We start from the raw sequence: 22,073 nt of genomic DNA, 5'->3' as shown, positions 1-22,073 counted from the left end.
TATTAATGAAATATTAATAAAATCTATTATAATTTTGTTTATAAAATTTACGAAACTATTGTATTTGCTAAAACTTATTATTCATGAAAACACTTTTCTTAGTTTTAATTCTTATATTTTATTGTGCAATATTTAAAATTAAAATAATAACATTAATAAAATATAAATAAACTGCATTTATTATAATTTTTTAAAATTAAATTTACGAAATCATGGCTGTTGCTATGGAAACTGAATAAATATATTATTTTTAGTTTCGAATTTTATTTGTCAAATTTAATTTAATCTGGAAAAAAATGTAACAGATTAATTATTTTATTTTATTCTACTTGCTTGTTTTCAAAAAGCGAGTAATATTAATGAAGTATACATAAAATGGTTTTGTGGTTTATTTTTATAATAATAACTTAAGAAAGTACGGCTGTTGCTATGTAAACTGTTACAACAGTAGCAACTGTTTTTTAAAAAGAAAACTTCACGTCGGAAACAATTTTCAGAAAAGTTTATTTGATTTTTTTTTTTAACGATTTCTTTCATTTTTCTTTCTAAATGATTCTTTATTTTTCTAAATGATTCTTTATTGATAAAAAAAAAAATTTAAAAAAGGCAATTTTATCTACTGCCTCGGGTAAGTTTCTAACTAAAAAAATATTTGTTAAATGTCATTTTGAAATTACTTTTTGGGCATTTATTACTATAGACAACAAACCGAAAAAGTGACCAAGAAACAAATATACAACAAAGACAATATAAGTTACTCTACTACTTATCTGGATCAGTTGTTGTGTGTTTTAACTTATTTTAAAGCGTTTGTTTTTAAGTTTGCAGTATAAGTAGTGTTGAGTTGCTAAGTTAGAATGAGAACAATACGGCTGACGTGAGACTTGATAATCGCTTAAAACTCGAAAATTAAAATATCCATTCCATAAAATATCCATGGTAATGGTGTAGATTGGCCTTCCTTTGTTTACAAAGCCATTTGACGGAAGGACGTCAGACATATTTTTATCTACGGATGACCAAAACCGTATAGAATGAACCTTTTTTTTTATATAAGTTAAACAGTCTGTATTTGAACTTAATGGACTGTTTTTTATTTTGTTTTGTATTTATTAACTGTTTTATTGTTTTTATCAAACAAAACTAAAACATATATTATGGACTGTTTTTCAAACATCGAAATTTTAATATTAAAGTTAGTTTTATTAAAAAAAAAAAAGACGAGGTGTTTTTTTTTCAATTAAATTATAAACTCTATTTGAACTTTTCAACAAACTTTTACAGACATAAAAAATATACTTTATAGATATTTTATAATATTTTTTAAATATATTTAACGAAAAGTTTTTGTTTTTTTTATAATTTCATTGTTGAATAAAATTTCAAAGTGATAAATGGTGAAAAAAAAAAATATTTTAAAATTTTGATGTTTGAAAAACAGTCCATAATATATATTTCATTATAAAAGTTCTATTTTTGTTTGATAAAAAGACTAAAACCGTTAATAAATACAAAAAAAAAACAATCCATTAAGTTCAAATACAGACTGTTTGAATAAAACTTATTTAAAAAAAAAAAAAAAAGGGTTCATTCTATACGGTTTTGGCCATCCGTAGATAAAAATATGTCTGACGTCACTTCCGTCAAATGGCTTTGAAAACAAAGGAAGGCCAATCTACACCATTACCACATCCATGTCATGGTGACAGATTGTTTCTTTTACCATTTTTTTCGGTTTATAATTTTAAAAAATGGGGTTTGTATTACTGTACACATAGATTCGAAAAAGTTGTCAAAAAACAAATATATAACAAATAAATGTTATCAAAGGCAAGATAAGTTACCTTTCTACCAAACTGGATATATTTTTCATGTTTTTATTCAATGTAGCATGTTTATTCAGCTCGCAAACCATACAGTGTTTACCGATGTATTGGAACATTCAAGATGGCGTCTGATTCTCTCTTTAACACGGTAAGTGTGGGAAAAGATGTTATAAATAAAAAACCGGATAAAATACGGTTAAAAACTCGCTCAATATATGTTACCGTGACATAGGTTGACATATATTCGGCGGGTTTTTAATAGTATTTTGTATAGTTTTTTTATTTATAACACCTTTTCCCAAACTTACGGTGTCAAAGAGGGTGTGAGACGCCATCTTGAATTTTCGAATACATCGGTAAACACTGTATGTTTTTCGAGCTGAATAAATATGTTACATTGAATAAAAACACAAAAAATATATCCAGTTTGGTAGAAAAGTAACTTATCTTGCCTTTGATAACATTTATTTGTTATGTATTTGCTTTTTGACAACTTTTTCGAATCTATGTGTACAGTAATACAAACCCTATCTAAAATTGGTAATCTCCAAAAATACCGTTAGGGCTTACAACATGGCCGCCAGAAGAGTCACGTGATCCGGTTGATCCAAAACATGAATCGTGCAAATGGAAAACGCAGCCTTGAAGGCAAACTTTGACAAACAATCACAATTTGTTTGTATTTAATTTTTTGTTGATATAATGTTGTTATAAAAATAGGCAAACTTTGAGAAACAATCTTAGGTTGTTTTTAGTTAAATTATTTATTATTATGATATTGAAAAACTGTTTCTGTGCTTAATTATTATGCTTGTTTGTCAAAGTTTGCTTTAAATTTGCGTTTTCCGGTTTCGTAATACGGCGATTCATGTTTTGGATCAACCGGATCACGTGACTCTTCTGGCGGCCATGTTGTAAGCCCTAACGGTATTTTTGGAGATTACCCTAAAATTTTATCTTATAATTTTAAAAGACAAAGGATTGTATTTTTAAAATGCCGATGTTATTTTGCTTGTCACCGTGCACGCTTTTCCATGCTGGTGCAGTTGTGGAGTGCTTGGTCGACATGCACCGATGCCTTGTATCACGGTCATAATGTGAGCATAGATAAACGTTTCCTAACCCCTAACAAAAAAATAAAAAAAAAGATAAGACTGTCAGAAATGGCGAATTTTAAAAGTTCAGTATGAATCTTATTTAACAATATAAGAAAGGCGAATGATGTTATTGTGTTGATGTATTTTTATTTGTGCATTTGCTGATTTAGCACGAGAGTCATGAAAGTGATAAAGCTAAAATGTTCAGGAAAGGAATATTTTGGCAATAAAGTTTGTAACTTCTTGTATGGTCGCTAGGACTCTATGTATATTTGTATTTAGTCTGATAGGTTTTGAATTAAATGCGTAAAGAGAGAGAGAAATCTTGCTCTGGCTGAGGCAAAATGAAGGGTAAATGTTAATTCTCGCTGCTTTGGTACTTCCATGTGGAGAATTTAGGTGCGTGCACGTGTTTATAGCTAGTAGTCGTCGGTACAAGGAAACCGGTTAAAAGAAAGAAAGGGCAAAGACGTTCAGCGTGTTGTCATGAGTGCGTGTGAGTTGTATCATCGAAGACAGTTCTTAAGCATGACAAAGAATGTTCGTTTGGGTACGGCACGTGGAAGCAAATAGTAGTTTGAAGAGAAGCTTGTTTTGTACTCACGTTAGGCCTGGGGGCCAAAGCCCCCCCCCCCCCGGCGATGTTTGCTGTTGGGTAGACCAACTAGAAAGAGGGTTAATGGTTTCAGATTTTGTTTTTTATATACTCTGTCACGTGATAGAGAGCTGGCTTGTGATTGGAAAAGCCATGAGGAAATGAATTTCAAATCTCGAAGTTGTGAGATGTAGCTCTTCTTTCTTAGTAGCGGCTGTCGGCTGCTACAAGTTTTTACGATCGCGAAAATGGCGTGTGTGTAAACCACGGATGTATGCGGAACCAAAATGTTGCTTGCACAATCACTTAATATTTGTAGCGAGTCGCTACACAGTTTATGACCTGTGCTGAAACAGACGTTTCATAGGCATCTTTCGACAGTGCATGTAAATCGCCGGAAGATGCCATACTGTTTAGCCGATCAGATTGCAACAGACAACAATGGTGTGAGTCGGTGTTCACCAATCTATAGTAGGGATCTATCAGTTTTTAGGACCGAGGTTGCAGGTGTTGAAATTTTTTGAAGACGCAAGTAGGAGGGCATTCGCGGGACTGTTAAAGGTAAATTTAATGAGCTCACCGATTAATAGAAGGTTTCCACCATCCACGTAAATAAAATAAAAATATAGAAATAACACCGGGAAATAACAACACTTGACAAAGAACTCGAAATCACTATTAACATGAAATAAACAAAATTTATTTACCCGTCAATATATTAGTTTAAATTGTTCCAATATAAGTGTTTTCTAGCGTGGAGTGTTCATACTGACGGATTAACAAAGTGCAGATTTTGTGAGAATAGCACAAGATTTAAAATGACTAACTTTTATGATCAGCGTGTCACACATGGCTTGAAGTTAATGTGGTTGTTCTCTGAGAAAAAACAGTCATTAATCATGAAAGTGAATGCTAGTTCAAATAAAATTGTTTGAAAGGAAGATTTAAATTCTCGTTGAATGTGGTAACATTCCACGATGGATGTTAAAGAGAAAAACCGGTTTGATTTTTTTGTCTGTAGCATGTGTAAAGTTCATGATGGGGGATTTAACGTCTCAAGGACGCAGTTTCTTCAACACGGATCGGACGGGAGAAATCTGGAGAGAAACTGATTTGATTTTTCATGGCAAATGTTTATATAAAGATGTTCTTGAATGTTCCAGCCAGTTTGCTGTATCTCTACACGAGGAAACGTAATATAGTTTTTTGTTTTATGTGTGTGGTGGTCGCATCACGATGTTGTGTGTTTGTGCATTCTTCATACGTATGGGTGTTGAAAATGGTGATTACTATGAAAATGTTCCTGCCAGGGATTTGTTCTGGCTGTATGTAGTAGTTGCCTTGACCTTGCGATCAAAAGTCAAAACGGACGAAATGCAAAAAAAAAAAAAAAAAAAAATGACAAATAATTGAAACAACTTTTAAAAGTTGTTTAAATTATTTGTTATGTTTTTTTTTGTTGCATTTATTCTACATAAATAAAAATAAATGTTGTTAAAATTTGTCATGTTCCGACTAGTCAGCTTTGCCTTATTTCGTTCCAAAAGAATTGTTAAAAGTTGTTTAAATTATTTGTCATTCTAAATTATGCAAAAAAAAAATGATTTAAAATAAAATCAGCAAAGAGTGTCATGAGCGGCACTACTCCATCTTAGGACATATCTGATCTGACTCTTATATAGGTAAGTGATTGTGTCTGGTGTCAGATACTTTCTGGAGCAGTGGAATGATCTAACCATTTTTGTAGTGACCTTAGCAACAGACTGGATATATGTATTCCATTTGAGATTTAATTTGTTTTCCTATTTGTACTTTTTAATTCATATTATTTCAGATGACGTAAAAAAAAATGGCCGAGGTGCATTTGATTGGGCAAATTGCTAGCGCCCGCGGCTTTCCTGACAACAGTTTATTCTGCAAATTTGGAATCCACATGGGTAAGATTTAGAATATAATATTTGCTGAATGGTTGGTGACTCTAAAATTTGAATCTAACAAATTTTAATATATAGGTCAAATACATAAAAACTAAAAAAAAATAAGAATAAACTTGACACCTCACTTTCTTCCAAAGTGGAAACCATACCCGATTATCTTTTAAAAAATGACACTCTTCTCAATATCGCTTCTTTGTTTTTTGTTCTGATGAGATAGTCTCTTTGAGTTAGGATTCCACTGAAACATGTATGCACATATGTAACCAATAATGTTTGTATAATAAACAGACTATATACCTGTTCTGTGCTCTATTATCCAGGTTTCAGTTGATTTACACCGAAGAAACCAATCTATATAACCATGATCCAGCTCTAAACTGTCGAGCACTCTTAAACGTGTATTAAACACAAACATGGAAAGGGTCAACTTTGAAAACTCTCTCAAGAACATTCCTACACAAAGTACTATTGATTACTTCCTGAAACTAATATGGAACATGGACGATCTAATTAGGCATGAAATGGAAGGCATTTTCTTTACAAAATAATGAGGATAACAGCATAAAGGAAAACTTTGCAGTTAAAAGGATGAAACTTCCGCCTATAATCCCCCAACTAGCACTCTTTGAAAAGGGTCTCTATGACCTAGCAAGAAGCATTGAATTTTACAGGAGCAAGAACTTCTTGCAGAGGAAACTCGATAATATTGTTAAAAAGAATGGGAAATCAAATAACCTCTTTTTAAAACCTGATAAAACTAGTAATTTCTATAACCAACAATAATACAGAGAATAAAAAAACAACTCCCATGAGCACTCTTTGATAATCACATGGGTTTTATTGGATTTACCTTTAGGAAACCAATCTATATAACCATTGTACATATATATATATATATATATATATATACTAGCAAAAGTACCCGTCGTTGACTGGGTTCAAAAACAGCCTACAGAAAATGGACTCTGATTTATGAAAGTATGATAAGTTATGAAAAGGAAGGGTTGTAAAGAGATAGCTTCGAATTTGGGGGTATCAAAACCAAAGCAAAATATGATGAAAGTAAAAATAAAATAGATAAACCACATAATTTATTATACCATACCTGTTCACACTGAAACACTTATCACAATATTCTGTGGATCTATATTAAAAAACCTTGTTAAACTTTGTGACATATTTCCTTTCTATGGAGGTCATGCGCGAACGAACACCCCATAATTTTATTATACCATATTTCTTCAAATTGAAACATAATTGTCAAAGTATACTTACACAGATAGATATGAAAAGTCTTTATTAAAGTTTGTGCCTATTTCCATTCTATGGAGGCCAGGCATGAACGCAGACCCCACAATTTTATTATACCATCCCTATTTAAGTTAAAATATACTTATCAAAGTATTATGTACATCTATATCAAAAACCCTTGTAAACGTTTTTTTTTTTAATTTCTAAATTTTTTATTTCTATACTTTGTGGACCAGGCGTGTACGTGGACCCCACAATTTTAATGAATCATCATTATGCCAGATCAAACATACCCATTCCTGTGTCTCAATACATCTTCTATCATTATATGTGATCAGTTTTCTATAATAGTCAACCATATAGGAGCCTATTCGTGACCAGACACACACACATACATTCAGCTTTATATATATATATATATATATATATATATATATATATAGTCATCCACATACAGTACTGTTTCGCTGTTTCACAGCTCATCAGTGCGGCTAGATAAGCAACTACTTCAAGCCAGGATCGAAACCCGACCACCCATATGACAGTCAGAGCTTCTAACCATTGCGCTATTCGGCTGCTGCTATGCCCGCAGTGAATTAACAATGTTTTGACATTGATCAAATACCTAAGCTCAATTTGTTTGCACAAAGAGCATCACTTCATACGTTAATGGTAATTTGTATATCACTTCCCAATATGCTTAACCCAAGATAGGGAGCAATATAGTCATCCATATATATATATATATATATATATATATATATATATATATATATATTTTTTATATTTATGGGAAAAACATTTTTAATCAATTATATTCCAGCCTTTATTAATACCAATCCTTTAATTTATGAAGCTCGATGTAACTACAGAGCATATACAAATAAATGAACAAAAAGTCTATATTCCAAATTTCAAGATGTTGTCCATCTTACCATTTATTTCTTTCAGTATGTTGTAATGTTCAATTCTTGACAGCATTTGTTTCGTAGCGCAGAATCATTCAAGTAATTATTATATCAATTTTTTAATCTACTAGCAGTTCAGCCTGGCTTTGCTTGGGCCCTATGTACTGTTCATAACGTTATGTGCATATATATATTGTATATATATATATATATATATATATATATATATATATATATATATATATATATATTAAGAAGTTTGACTCATGTCCAGGTAACCTACATCTAAAATTTCAAGTGTTTAGACCCAAAATTGGCGGAGGAATATCATGTTTAAGCGTATTGTATGACCAGGCAATGCCAGGTGTTCAGCTAGTGTATATATATATATATATATATATATATATATATATATATATATATATATTGGTTTCATGAATATTTTTTACATTTACTTTTATATATTATTATTTTATTATCGATTTTTATATATTATTATTTTATTATCGATTTAACATTTGTTTTATATGCTGCCATGTATTAATTTTTTTTTATTGCAGACTATTATCCTCATCTTTTTCTTTGTTGTTTCATGACGTTTCAGCCAACTATTCCTCTGGCCTTCGTCAGGTGTTAACCGTGACAGATAGGAACTCTGAATCTCCTGACTGCATCCACTGCAATTACTGCTTTCCATAGGTGTTGTCGTCTCACCACGTTTTGGCCAAGTAAGCCTTTGGCCGGTTTTGGGTAGAATTGAAACCGCTATCTTCAGACAATTCTCACCTGGAAATGTGGAGATTCAATGTCTCTATCAACTGCGCCATGGGTTCCAAAGATTCAGAGCTCCTATCTCATCGTGGTTACCACCTGACGAAGGCCAGAGGAATAGTTGGTCGAAACGTTGTGAAACAACTAAGAAAAGATGAGGATAATAGTCCGCAATAAAATTAATAAATGATACTCATCTCAATGAATTTCAATTGAATAATATATGCTGCCATGTATTGGACGTCTTTTTTGTTTTTCTGTTATTTCTCCTATTCTAGATCTACTAAGGCACACTCGTTCATCATAATTCTGGTCCTTAAAATAAGAATCATAGACAATAATGGGTTAACATCAGAATAAAATCTACTACTACTACTGCTATTACTACTATTGCAGGTTTGTTTTTTTTTTTTGTTTTTTTACATGGTGGTCACCACTTATCAAGGCCCGGAAGCCACTCAGGGATGTCTACTGGACACCTTCTTGCCGTGTTACTATTGGTGTTGATGGCTGCTCTCCAGGCATTACGATCACTGACCGGATGAACGTGGAGGTCAGGCTTGATGTTGTCCAGCCATTGGTTCTTTGGCTAGCTGCAGTATTTGGCTCAGACATGAAAGGACAACAATATGAAACGAATCCATTTTAAAATTGCACAATATTTTTAATGTCTGCATCAGATTAACAAAACCAAGACATAATTTTATCATAAGTTGTTTTTGGAGGGTGATTGAATTAAAACAGCACCGATTGTTGTTGGTGGAAGTATGTGTTCGCACGAGTGCCAGTTTTTTTATTTTTTATCTTGCATCTCTTCTAACTTTTGCTATTGTTATCTGCAGTTCTGTGAAACGTGAATGTTTGCCATCATGGTTTCATTGAGAAAATGTAGCACAGGTTTGTGTCATCATAAAATACAATACAGCAAGAATTAATTATTTTTTATTAAACACTAACAGGGAAAATCATTTCATAAACCGTGGTATCAATGTAACATAGCCGTTACGCTCAAACCATGTTCATTGCATTTCAAACCTCTCTTGAACCCCCCCATGCCATCTGGCACTATCGAAAAGGAATAAACAAACAAAAATAAATAAATTCAACTCAGTATTTGAAAATCTTTATTCATAACAATAACGATTTTTGCAATTAAAATGAGAATGCTTGTGTTATGTTGATTAATCAGACTATTCTTCTGATGTTGGGTGTTATTAGCACAATGTTTCGGTCGCTGCAACCTGCGACCTTCTTTGGGTGTTAAAAACATGCTTCTTTTTCTACTGTTTCGTAAAACACTTTTTCTTCACTAATATTAACAATTAGTTTAGACCTAAATCTCACAGAAGAGATGTTGCAAGTTTGTCTCTGTTGTATCGTTACTTTCATGGAAAGTGTTCGACTGAGCTTAAGTCTATGGTCCCCCCTCGCCAAACTTTCACAAGAAACACTCGTCTAGCTGAAAACACTATCAATAATTCCCCCCACTCTTTATCTGTGCCTAAACCTAAATGTAGATTCCATGAACAAAGCTTCTTTCTTAGAACTGCACGCCTGTGCAATTGTCTTCCGTTTTCCTGCTTTCCGGCTGACTACAATATGGTTGTGTTCAAGTCTAACGTAAATAAGTTCTTGATGAGCCGTTCCATATAAGTTATCAAATTAACCGAATTTTCATTACTAATGATTACTATATTGTCCAATTTCTACTGTACACTCTTTAACCCTTATCCTTGAGTGGCCTCTTGGCCTTGATAATGTGGTGATTCCTGTGTAAAAAAAAAAAGAAAAAAAATATCCCAAAGAATTGAATCATAGAAAAACTTTTAACAAATATCTTAGTGACCCCCTCATGATTGAACCCTATTTATGATCTACGGACCCACCCTCAAACAAACGGTTCAAATTCTGATAATGCAGAGCCAACCCTCTTTTTCCTTAGTAGGAAAAGAAGCATGTTCTCAACACCCGAAGAAGGTCGCAGGTTGCAGCGACCGAAACGTTGTACTATTAACATGCAAGATCAGAATAATAGTCCGATTAATCAACATAACACAAGCAAGTCATTTATTACCGTTTTTCTTTCTCCCCGTCTCAACACCAGCTTAAAGAGTATCTCTCTGCTACTGTGGGGCCACATGTCCATCTTCCCTGGCAGGCGTTTTCCTTTCTGCTTAACTATATGCCGGCCGTAGACAGCATTTGCTCATCTTTGATCTCACACATCTATCTTTTTCAACCGCACTTTTCTTCTCTGGATCATGTGATATCCTTTTTTTTTTAATTTTTCATCTCGCACACTTCCTAATTTGCATATGTGCTTTTTTTTCAGCAAGCCAACTATCTTACAGCTTCTGCTGATATTTTCCCATGCGATCATACGTGCTCTGTTACATCAATTTGCCATTAGTATGTACTCAAAAGTTCCTCCTCTTCAAGTCGGGAGAGGATGATGGAGAGGAGGAGGTCCTGAACTTGTGTTAATTTTGTATGCATTCGTTGCATAAGTTGTGATCATCTGTTTGTTGTCTTCATCCAAATTTAATTTTGATGATGACCATGTTATCGATCATGTGGTGTTGCTTACTGATGCGACAAAAGGATTATCCTTCCACAAAAACAAAGGTATTTGTATAGATTAAAGATCTTTTAAACTAACGCATTTCAGGTGAAAACATTATTCCATACTTACTTGTCATGTCAAAATTAGTATTGTTTTTTAGTCGTAAGCCATTTTGACAGCTTCTGGTTCTTAGTTAGAAACAAAGTAATTAGGATCGAATATTATTATTATTATTATCGAAGGAGAACGCTGAAATCGAACACAGTTATTAAAAGTTAAAATGAATACATTTTTGTTAGTTGGATACGATTCCAGGAATGCAGTGGAATTATCCATTGTAGTGAGGAATGCAAAATTAGAATAACTTATACAATAAATGAATGCGGTAAACAAAAAGTTGGGTTGGTTAATTTGGGTTGACGCAAGAATAATGGAATGATGAAATTAAGGAATGTCCTTGTGTTACCGGGACGCATGTTGGAGGCATGTTTATAGGATGCACATGTTTGGGCCACTTGTTGATGTCACATAGAATTAATATATACACTTGAATTCAGTTCAGTCAGAGAGTTTGAGAGAAGAGGTGAGTCAGAGAACAGTCCAAGTTAGTCTAGCAGAGAGTTAGCTCCTTAGAAAGCGAAAGGGAAACAAAGACGAAACAGTGTAGGAACAAGCATTGGATTCTCATCACCAGCTGAAAAAATAAATGTCTTCTATTTGTTATGCAAACCTTTTGTCTTTGTTTGTCATCAACCGCAAGGTAATGTGTTTTGTTTTCGTCTTGTAAAATCAACTTTGTATGTAAACCTCTTCCAAAGGTTGACTGTATCCCCCTCTTTGATAATGCATTACCCACCCCTCCTGTTTAAACAACTGTTCATTATACATCTCTTCACATCTCAGCCTTCTATTATAAACTAGCCTGGGTGCCCGGTGTTACCCGAGTGTTTGAAGGTGTGTGTTGAGCAAAAACAAAAAAAGTGGTAGTAGTAGGAGGCAAGTAGGCTTGAATCTGTACCGCGAAGGAGGAAAAGAATGTGAAAATAAAAATAATGTCGGAAGTGGTTAAGGTTTAAATTAAGGCTAGTCAATCAAAATAAGGGGATGACTTTCGAAAATATCGGCAAAAATACGAACCCTCTTTGTAGAAAAGTGCCCAGTTGAGGGTGTAAGAATTAATGTTTTTAGCCAATTTTTCGATATTTGTCATCTGAAGGGTTGAGCTTCAAAACGATACTGATCCCGTGAAAATCCGTCACCTCTGTCAAAAGTTTTAGGCAGACATACATACATTTAAACAGATAGGTGAGATTTATATTATACTAGCGAGAGGTACCCTGCATTGCCTGAGTGTTTGGAGATGTGTGTGTTTTTTGGGTAAATGAAAACAAAAATCGTTAGCCGGGTGTTTGTTTAAAAAAAAACGAAGCCTTGACGTGCGGTTGGAAAATAATAAAGTGTGAAAAAAACGACGTTTAACGGCAGGTGCGCGTTTTTGACGACTTACTGACGTCAACTTTGAGTGCGGGACAGTGTTTTATTTACCACGAGTCTGTTCGATTCTTTCTTTATACGAAAAAGTCGAATCAAAAACTGTTGAATATTTAAGTTTTGTAAGTCGGGCAAATTAAATACACACGCGACGCCAGTTTGTAACTCGTACATATTATCATTTAGACGTGATATAAAAAGTTTTAAGAAGAAGCAACCCGAGCGAAAAGCAAGCAGAAAAAATCCTTTCTTGGACATACACGAAAACGCACACACACACACACACAAACACACACACACACACACACAAACATTTTCACTTTTATATTTATAGATGTCGTCTTGTCCCTGTTATGTGTACCCCCTGTACAACAATTTTAGTTTTAGAAGAGAAATGCTGTTACAAACAAAATGGTAGTATCATTCAAGAGAAGCTTTGAATCGTAAAAGTTTGCAAACAAAGACGAAGAATAGAGTTTCCATTGGGACATCCATTCAAAGAAGTCCTGAAGAGCAAAGTTCTCTCTTGTGTGAAGAACAAAAAGTGTGTGCAAATTTTTCAAATGTTTTATGGAGTGATTCTGGTTTCTGATTGGTCGGTAGCAGAGCGTCTTTCCATTTGATTGGCCAGTTCTTATCACCCCTGTCTATAAATAGAACCTTCCAATTTTTTGTAATCATACCGTTCTCATTCTACCAAAAATTATTGCAACAAATATAAATTCCAAAAATTCAAATAAAATCTTTGAGTCAAAATCGATCAAGCAATAATCCACCATCTTGTAAATGCTAAACTTCTTTTTGAGAAACAATATGGATTTAGACAAGCCCGTTCTATTTTAACAGTCATCTCTGGACACATATGCCATGCACCAGATGAGACAGGGGAAGTTAGAGCTGTAGCCTTTAATATATCCAAATCCTTTGACAAGGTCTTGCATAAAGAGCTCCTTGTGAAAATTAAATCATATAATATTTATGGACACATACATCAGATCCTGTCTAGACAAAACAAAAGTCCTGGTTCTCTCCAATGGCCGTATGTCTAAACAACATGATATTTATAAAAGTGTGCCCCAGTAGGTGATCTTTGGACTTTTATTATTCCTGATATTCATAATTGATTTTCTGGATAAAATTATGTCTAAGATAGGTGTGGTTGCTGGTAACACCATGCTCTATAAAAGGCATGAGGGTAAAAGGAAGGTACCCTTGTCCAAGAAAATGGCCTCTGTTCAGTCTTGAAAAACAAAAGGATACCCCTGTAGTGGCAGTTGTGCATGTAATTGTGAAGCAAGGGTTGCATAATCTCCAACTATACATCTCCTGAATCAGCATTGTTTAAGTCCAATGGCAGAGAGAAGTTCAGGACGACTGGTAACAATGCCGAAGTAAGCGGAGAGCACATACAGCACATGGAAGTCCCAAATGGTCACCCATTTAGTACTGACCAGATTCGACATTGCTTAACTTTGATGATCTAACGGGAACCAGTGTGTCAACGTGATTATGCCATCCAAGGCAATCACAAAAACCCTAAAAAACGACCTTCAGTCTGTAGTAGAATGGATCCGTAAATAGTTGGTAACATTTAATGCGACTAAGACTAAGCTTCTTTCCTTTAACAACAAAAAAAAGAAACCCTTCTCAACCACCGATTGCTACCTGAAAGCACATCTTTCAAACTCCTCGGTCTAACATTCACAAGGAACACAAATTGAGGACATTGCAAAGGTTGCTGCAAAGAAGCTCGACTCCCTCTCTCAGACTAGAAAATTATTCACACCAGAGAACATCCTATATCTTTACAAAGCCATAATTTGCCGGTGCATGGAGTAGTGTTGTGATATTTGGACTGCTGTATCTACCACTAGTCTCTTTCTTTTAGACAGGATCCAAAAAAGAGTCTCAAATCTAATAGTTCCTGCACTCTCCGCCAACCTCTGTTTCATCACCACAATGTGGCATCTCTGTGCCTATTTTACAAGTATGTTAATGGAATGTGCTGTGATGAACTCATAGCACTTGTGTCTCCTCTTTACGGTTGAGACCCCTAGATGCTTGAAGCCCTTCTACTCCAATATTTTTTCCCCTAAGACTGCTAGACTTTAGAATTCTCTCCTGTTTCCACTTTACTGACTTTACTAACCTCTACAAGTTTAAATGTAATGTGCACAAACATCTTACTGCTCAACTTCCTACAGTCTTCCATTAGACATGATCCCAGAATAGTAGCTCCCTTATATTTCAAGTGTCAATATGCCATGTTTGGGGTGAAAAAGAATTTTTTTAAATTACAAAAAATCATCCAGTAAAAGATGTGCTAGATGTATTTTTAACAATAAAAATCATCCATGGTTACTTTCTGATGCATTGTGTTTAAAAATGACAGATCTTTAATTTAATTCAAGGAAGATAACTCTGTTTGTCATACAAAATTGATCACAGAACTTTTCCATATTAAAATATACGATAAAACTAGATAATTTGATAAATTCTATCTTTACTTATTATTTTTTTACTGAACCATTTTTTTTAATCATTTTTTAAGATTTTAAATCAAACTTGGTACTAAAATTTGCATCTATTAAAATTTCATCCACATCATTTTACTGCACTAAAATTTGCAAAAGATAGGCTCAGCCGTTTTGGAACCTATAAGGAAGGAACTCCCACTCTTCCTGATTTACATCAATGATCTCCCAAAACACATACTTAAATCATTCGTTGACATCTATGCTGATGACACGACCATCTATGGCAACACATCAAAGGCCGTAAATGACAAAGTTCTCTCTAATTCTCTCTCCTCTGATCTTGAGCGCGTGGTACAGTGGGGGAAGAGGTGGCTGGTCACTTTTAATGCATCCAAAACCAAGCTTCTATCTTTACATCATCAATGCTCTGATCCCAATCTGGCATCAATTGAAATGGATGGCTCTCGTCTTGGGGAGACTTCATATTTTGACAAGCTTCTGAGTTTGACCTTTACTCCTGGTCTGAAATGGAACACGTACATCAGGTCTGTTACCAAGGATGGTGGGATCCTTCTACCGCTCCAGAAGATATCTCACTACTGATGCAATTCTCTATCTGTATAAAAGCCAAGTACGTCCAAGGATGGAGTACTGCTGCCACATTTGGGCAGGAGCTGCTAAAAACAGCCTATCCTGCCTTAACAGAGTACAAAATAGACTTCGTGGTTTAGTGGGGGATGTCCTTTTCTCTTTCCTGCAACCTCTCTCCCGCAGAAGAGACGTTGTGAGCCTGTCTTTGTTTTATTGTTATTTCCATGGCAAGTGCTCGTCTGAGCTCCAATCTCTCGTCCCCCCCTCGCTAATCTTTCACGAGAAACACCCGTCTGGCTGAAACTACTGTTAATAATTTTCCCCACTCTTTATCTGTGCCTAAATCCAAACGAAGATTCCATGAGCAAAGCTTCTTTCTTAGAACTGCACGCCAGTGGAACTCTCTGCCGCTTGCCTGTTTCCCACCTGACTACAACTTGGATGTCTTCAAGTCCAACATAAACAAACTCCTGACAAACCGCCCCCTTAAGTAAGACACTCTATCAAATCTTCAGCACTAATGATGACTACAATACTATCTCATTGATTACTGTACACGCAATAACCCTTATCCCTGAGTGGCCTTTGGGCTTTGATAAGTCGTGACCCCCATGTAAAAACAAAAAAAAAAACTGACTTTTATATAATAATAGAGATAAATATATTGGTTTGGTCAATGAAAGCAACCTACAAAAGCTTGACGTGTTTATTGATTGTTTATGTCACATCCTTTGTATTTACTGGCAAAAGTTCACCTCAAATGCCACTGTTTGTTCTTACTGCCACATGTTCTCTCTACAACAAACTCTCCTCTTTAGATGTCTTTATTGGTTCAGTCACCTTCATCATCATTACCCAGATGATTTCATCCACAAAGCCATTGAACCAGCTTCTCTCCTCAGATTTAGAAAAACGATGCAGATGCCAGCTGAAAACCTTACTCAAAACAATGAAGCAGGATACCAGGGTGATCCTGGACCCTCATCTCTATGGCATTCACCACTGGAATCTTGGTTAGCTAACACTCGTACTTGCTACTGTAGTGGACTATCACGCCTGGTCAGCATTTGTTCAAGACGCTGTAAATTCTCTGGATGAAATTGGCCCAACCGTTCCAGGGCGAATGTTGAAACAAGTACAAGACAGACTTGCAACCAGAACAAACATTTCTTCCAACCAGCAAACAATTCTCTACCTATATAAGAGCCAGGTACATCCAAGCATGGAGTATTGTTGCCACATCTAGGCAAGAGCTGCTAGAAAAACCTGATTATGCTTTGACAGAGTTCAAAATAGACTTCATAGCCTCATAGGGGATGCCCTTTTTTTCCCCTACAACCCCTTTCTCACAGAAAAGGCGTTGCGAGTCTGTCTCTGCTTTATCATTATTTTCATGGCAAGTGCTCGTCTGAGTTTCAATCTATAGTTCCCCTCCTTTGCCAAACTTTCACGAGAAATACTTGTCTAGCGGAAAGACACTATCAATAATTTCCCCCACTCTTTATCTGTGCTTAAACCTAAACATAGATTACATGAACAAATCTTCCTTAGAACTGCACACCTGTGGAACTGTTTTCCGTTTGCCTGCTTTCCAGCTGACTACAATATGGTCATCTTCAAGTCCAAGGTAAACAAGTTCTTGATGAGTCATTCCCCTTCAGTAATCCAATTTACCAAATTTCCATTACTAACGATTACTATGATATTGTCCCATTGAATACTGTACACTCTTTAACCCTTATCCTCGAGTGGCCTCTGGGCCTTGATAAGCGATGACTCCTATGTAAAAAAAAACAAAAAAAAACAGTCTCTCTGCTTAAGTTCTACTGTCTCTTAAACCAACAGAGATCAAACCAACCCTCCCTGGCAATTCTCCTGAAATATATATATATAGATAACCTGTCATTCAAGGTAGGCCACACAGCAAAACCATTTCAGAATTATTGAATCTTTAATAAATAAAAAAAAACACTGACCAATAATTTATTTATTTATTTGCGGACTGTTATCCTCATATTCATAGCTATTGTTGTTTTATCACATTTCGGCCAACTCCTTCTCTGGCCTTTTTCAGATGATTAACCGCAACAGGATAGAAATGCCAAGTCTCTTAACTGTATCCTCAATAAATGTTGGCTTCCATACTTGCTGTTGTCTGACCACATTTTGGCCAACTAATCCTCCAGCCTGCTTTGGGTAGGATTGAAACCGCTATCTTCAAACAATGCTCACCTGGAACCGTAGAGATTCAACGTCCCCTATCAACTGTACCACAGTGATAATGACGTCTTTCTGAAGTGGACATTAATTTTGTAAAATTTCATGTAATTTGCTTTCTCGGCTTGAACTCTCATTCTCAAGAAGTCATTATCACCTCAAAAAGGTGAGCTAATCTCTTGGTTCCTTCTTTTAGATAAAGCTAAACATTTTCCGATTGCCGGATTCATACTTGTGGCATGCATCTATGCGCACGCACACTAAACATGCATCACTGTGCATGTTTGCACCTTACGTCTGTCCTTGCTGATGCATTTTTCAATATACATTTTTTTTTTTTAGGAAATACCTGGAATGTGATATCTGGTTTAACGGAAGGACAAACCCAAGTTGACCATTGTGAACATGAAGATGCTGCTTACTGGTCACACCCAATTGACGTCCACTTTGGTTCAAAAGGCTTGCAAGGTGAGTTTTCATCGTCATCATCATCATCAAGAGAATTTCAGACTAAACGTATTTTCAGTACTTAAATTATGCAGCTGAAAGGAATGTGTTTATCATATCGGATGTCATTCAAGATCTTTTTATTTCTGCCATGATTAAAAGAATGACAACACACTGATATATAAAAATATAACAATATATCTTTATTCTCACTGATAGTGATGGATGGTTCATTGTTAAGATGGAAATGCACACACAGCAATTCGAACGTTTGATTCTTCTTGTGCTTAATTCATCAACCCTGGTGATACCAGATCAAGCTGTCGGAAGATATTGACTTCCTGAGACGAAATGCACCTAACATTAATACTTTTTGTTGTTCCACTTTCTTTTTGCAAAACTTAATTATGTTCTGCAAAACCAAAAACAAAAACAACTACCTACCTCCCCTCCCCCTTTTACTTCTTCCCATTTCCCCTTTCTCTTTCTTCCTGACTGGTTTCCTAACTTAAAATGTACCAAACATTAATAGTAACCCTTTTCCCTCTCCCATTGCAAAACTCATTCATGTTCTGCAGGACAGGGAACAAAAGCGATAAAATCCACTATAAAACAACCAAACTAAACACTACAAACTAGCGATTGAAGATACAAAGAGCTTGAAGAATAAAAACATTCTACAAAATAACTGGATGCAACGTGAATACTATTTCCAAAATAACTGGATTCGGCATTAAATAACCTGTAAAACGACTGAACCAAACAAACCGAACCAAATCATCAACCAATTCTGTTAATCATATCAGATGTTTAATTTCTCTTAATACTTGTGTTGATTGATGCTGGCCCAGAGGTAACACCCTGGTGAATGGAGTCAAAGGTGACTTTGTAACTGGATTCGAATCTCCTGACCAGCAGTAATTATCACTTCCTGCACTGATGATTGCGAAAGGGTGAAACACTAGTGTCTGTAGGTATAACAATAATTAATATTTATAAATATATATAAATAATATACAGATATATGACAAACTTAAGCCTAAATAATTAACTAATTGCAATGCCTCTATTAATAGATCCATTCTGCAGAAATAAAAACGTTGCCAACATTAAAAGTGTTATTGCTTTTTCCCGCCATCATCCATTCTTGTCTTAAATTTTCAGGTTGGCCCAAAATCCACCTCCAAGTTTGGCACAAAGATCAATTTGGACGCAACGAACTCTATGGTTATGGATTTTGTCACGTACCTTCCACTCCAGGCATGCACACAGTGGAATGTCCGACTTGGAGCCCAAGTGGAACATTTTGGGAGCAGATATCACAGAATTTTCTTGGAGGAAGTGTTCAACTACGGCATCCCGACCTCGTCTATAGTGGAGCAGATCGTTATCGGCTGCACACTGTGGCCCGAGGAACAGTTTCCCTACAACTCGGTGTAATCTTTCGAGGTTTTAGTGAATTTGGAGTTGAGTACTAGAAGAATGGTTTCAAATGCAAATTTGCAGATCCTTGAGAGAGCTAAAATTCTCAAAATGCGAAAACTTTTTATAGGGTGCACACGATATTTGTTTGCAAGATCAAAGAAAAAATTCATAATATTTTTATTTTTTTTTTTTACATAAATTGTTCTCTTAATTTCACTCCAACTTTTGACTTTGATAATAGCCTCAGAACCAGCCAGCGTTCTTCATCACTTCCTGTCTGAAGCAACCAGACCCTTTCCTCCTGACCTTTAATTCTTCCTTCATGTTGCGACCGAAAGTTGAAGAGATTACAATCAAGCAAGTTGTGAGACAATTTTTTTGTTTCATTTTACTTCAGTCAACGTTCTCAAAGGTCAAAAAGACCCTTTCTTGGGGGCTAACACTTGATCTTTATATGAGATAGATATTCGAGTATTCCATTAAATATCCTTTACTTCTCAAACACTGAGTTCGTAAAGAAGTTAAGAATATTAATTTTCTTCTCCCCAATTGACCAGTTCAATGTAATTTCTTGGTCTTATTAAGTTCCAGAACAAATATTCATCTAGTCTGGTGGAATATCCAGCTTAGTGCTGTTACTATAGGTAACAACGCTTGGAGAAGGTGCACCGTTCCTTGTATAAACCACTGTGTTAGCCATACTTGTACAGGGAGACCCAAGACACTCGAGGACAGTGTCTAGTAGGCATTTAAGTTCTTTCTAATAGACATTCAAGTGTGGTCAGTCGATGACATTCTCCGATATACAGGCATGGGTCTTCTGGCTGCTTTGGCAGAGCACTATGTCTTCATGCAGTTCCCTGGTTGAATCAGCATTTCTCTAACTCGCTTAGACTGTACATATAATTATTGTTGTTTAGTCTGAGGTAATACATAATCTTTATTGTTTCCAACACCATTCTGATGTTGTCAGATAGTTGATAATGTGGTTTATTTTTTTTTTCTCTGATGAAATCTCATGATCGAACCCTGAATCTTTCAATTTTTTTTCTGAATTTTTCTACTATCAGCCTGATAGTAAAAATCTGGTTTGTTCTTTTAGTGCAAATTCCAAAGAAGACTGTGTCTTTTTCTGCAAATATGAAGTTTCAGAATTGTTCATAATTATTCTGTAAAAAAAAATAATGAATAAAAAATAATTGCCGTTTTTATGAAAGCAAAACTGACAATATAAGTAAAAAAAAAAAAAATAGCAGTTAAAAATTGCAAACAAATATCATCTGTGTCCTGTATATTTCGGGATTTTTTGAAAATTAATAATTTGGATTACCGGAATACTAATATCATCTTGGTTATTATATTCACAATGTTTCAGCCAATATAATAACCTCTAACCTTCTTCGGGTGTATCTTTTCAAATTTGGGAATATTCTAATCTAAGTTGTGTTTAATTCAAAATTCCGTCCATGTTTTCAAATTCAGAAAGGATTCCAATTCCAAAATTCCGTCCATAGTTTCTAAATTCAGGAAGGATCAACCTGAAGAAATTCAGAGGTTATATCAACCAAAATGTGAATATAATAACATAATTGACTTCACAATCTAGTTGGGTTGATTTCTTTGCCATTATAACTTCTTTCACCTTCTTTCACTCAAAAGAGAAGCTGATCACCCCTCTTGACTCTATCGTTATATTCATGATAGGTGCTCGACTGGTACTTGCATTTGTAAAACATTGACAACAAGAATTCATCTACCTACAACCACAGCAAAGAACTTTTCTCTTTCTTTTTTTTTTTTAAAGCCATAAAATCGAGACTACTAATAAAAAATAAAAAATGATTTTTGGTTATTTGAAACCTTTGGGTAGTTTATTTGTCACAGAAGTGTTCCACTGACTAGACCCATGTGAAAGACTGAAAATTTGCCAATGTAGTTGTATTTTTAAATATTAATCTGAAGACATTTAAATTGTGTTTTATGAATTAAAAATGAATTACTTATATTTTCCCAATTATTTTTCATATTAAAACTTATATTTTAATAAATCTTTGTAGAAATTAAATAGATTCTTTTTTTACTATATACGAACTGATAAGTATTGTTTATATTATTATTATTATTATTATTATTATTATTATTATTATTATTATTTGTTGTTGTTGTTGTTGTAAATTAACACCCCTTAGCTAAATCATGCCCCCAAAACTAAAACGAGATTCAACCCTTTTAGGTGATTATGTGTTAACATCCTGAAAAATTTGGTGGGAAGAAAAACAAAAAAAAAAACAGTAATTTATTTAAGAATTTAGGAGGGAAGATCTGCTCCACTTATTAATTTAACGTAAAATGAGTTTTATTTCCAAGATGTTGTAGCATTTTAGAGCAGTTAACCAAAACATTAGTTTTCTCTAAGAGATAAATTCTGTGCGTTTTTAGGGGGAATTATGACCTTGCCAGTTGGACTTGGGTCTAAA

At 34.7% G+C, this 22,073-nt stretch overlaps 1 protein-coding gene across 1 annotated transcript; it reads left to right on the top strand.

The window, feature by feature from the left end:
• Positions 1 to 441: 441 nt before the first annotated feature.
• Positions 442 to 19,754, top strand: LOC145255683 (B9 domain-containing protein 2-like). The gene is made up of 4 exons (XM_080114247.1): positions 442 to 628; positions 5,353 to 5,455; positions 18,067 to 18,192; positions 19,336 to 19,754. Exons 2-4 carry the CDS (start codon positions 5,368 to 5,370, stop codon positions 19,647 to 19,649), a joined length of 528 nt encoding a protein of 175 aa, XP_079970373.1. The 5' UTR covers positions 442 to 628; positions 5,353 to 5,367; the 3' UTR covers positions 19,650 to 19,754.
• The last annotated feature ends 2,319 nt before the right edge of the window (positions 19,755 to 22,073 follow it).

The sequence above is a fragment of the Euprymna scolopes genome, chromosome 31 (assembly GCF_053919585.1).
Source record: "Euprymna scolopes isolate OS-2025 chromosome 31, ASM5391958v1, whole genome shotgun sequence".
NCBI lineage: Eukaryota > Metazoa > Mollusca > Cephalopoda > Sepiida > Sepiolidae > Euprymna > Euprymna scolopes.
The sequence above is the reverse complement of the archived record's forward strand: the minus strand, read 5'-3'. Positions and strand labels throughout refer to the sequence as shown.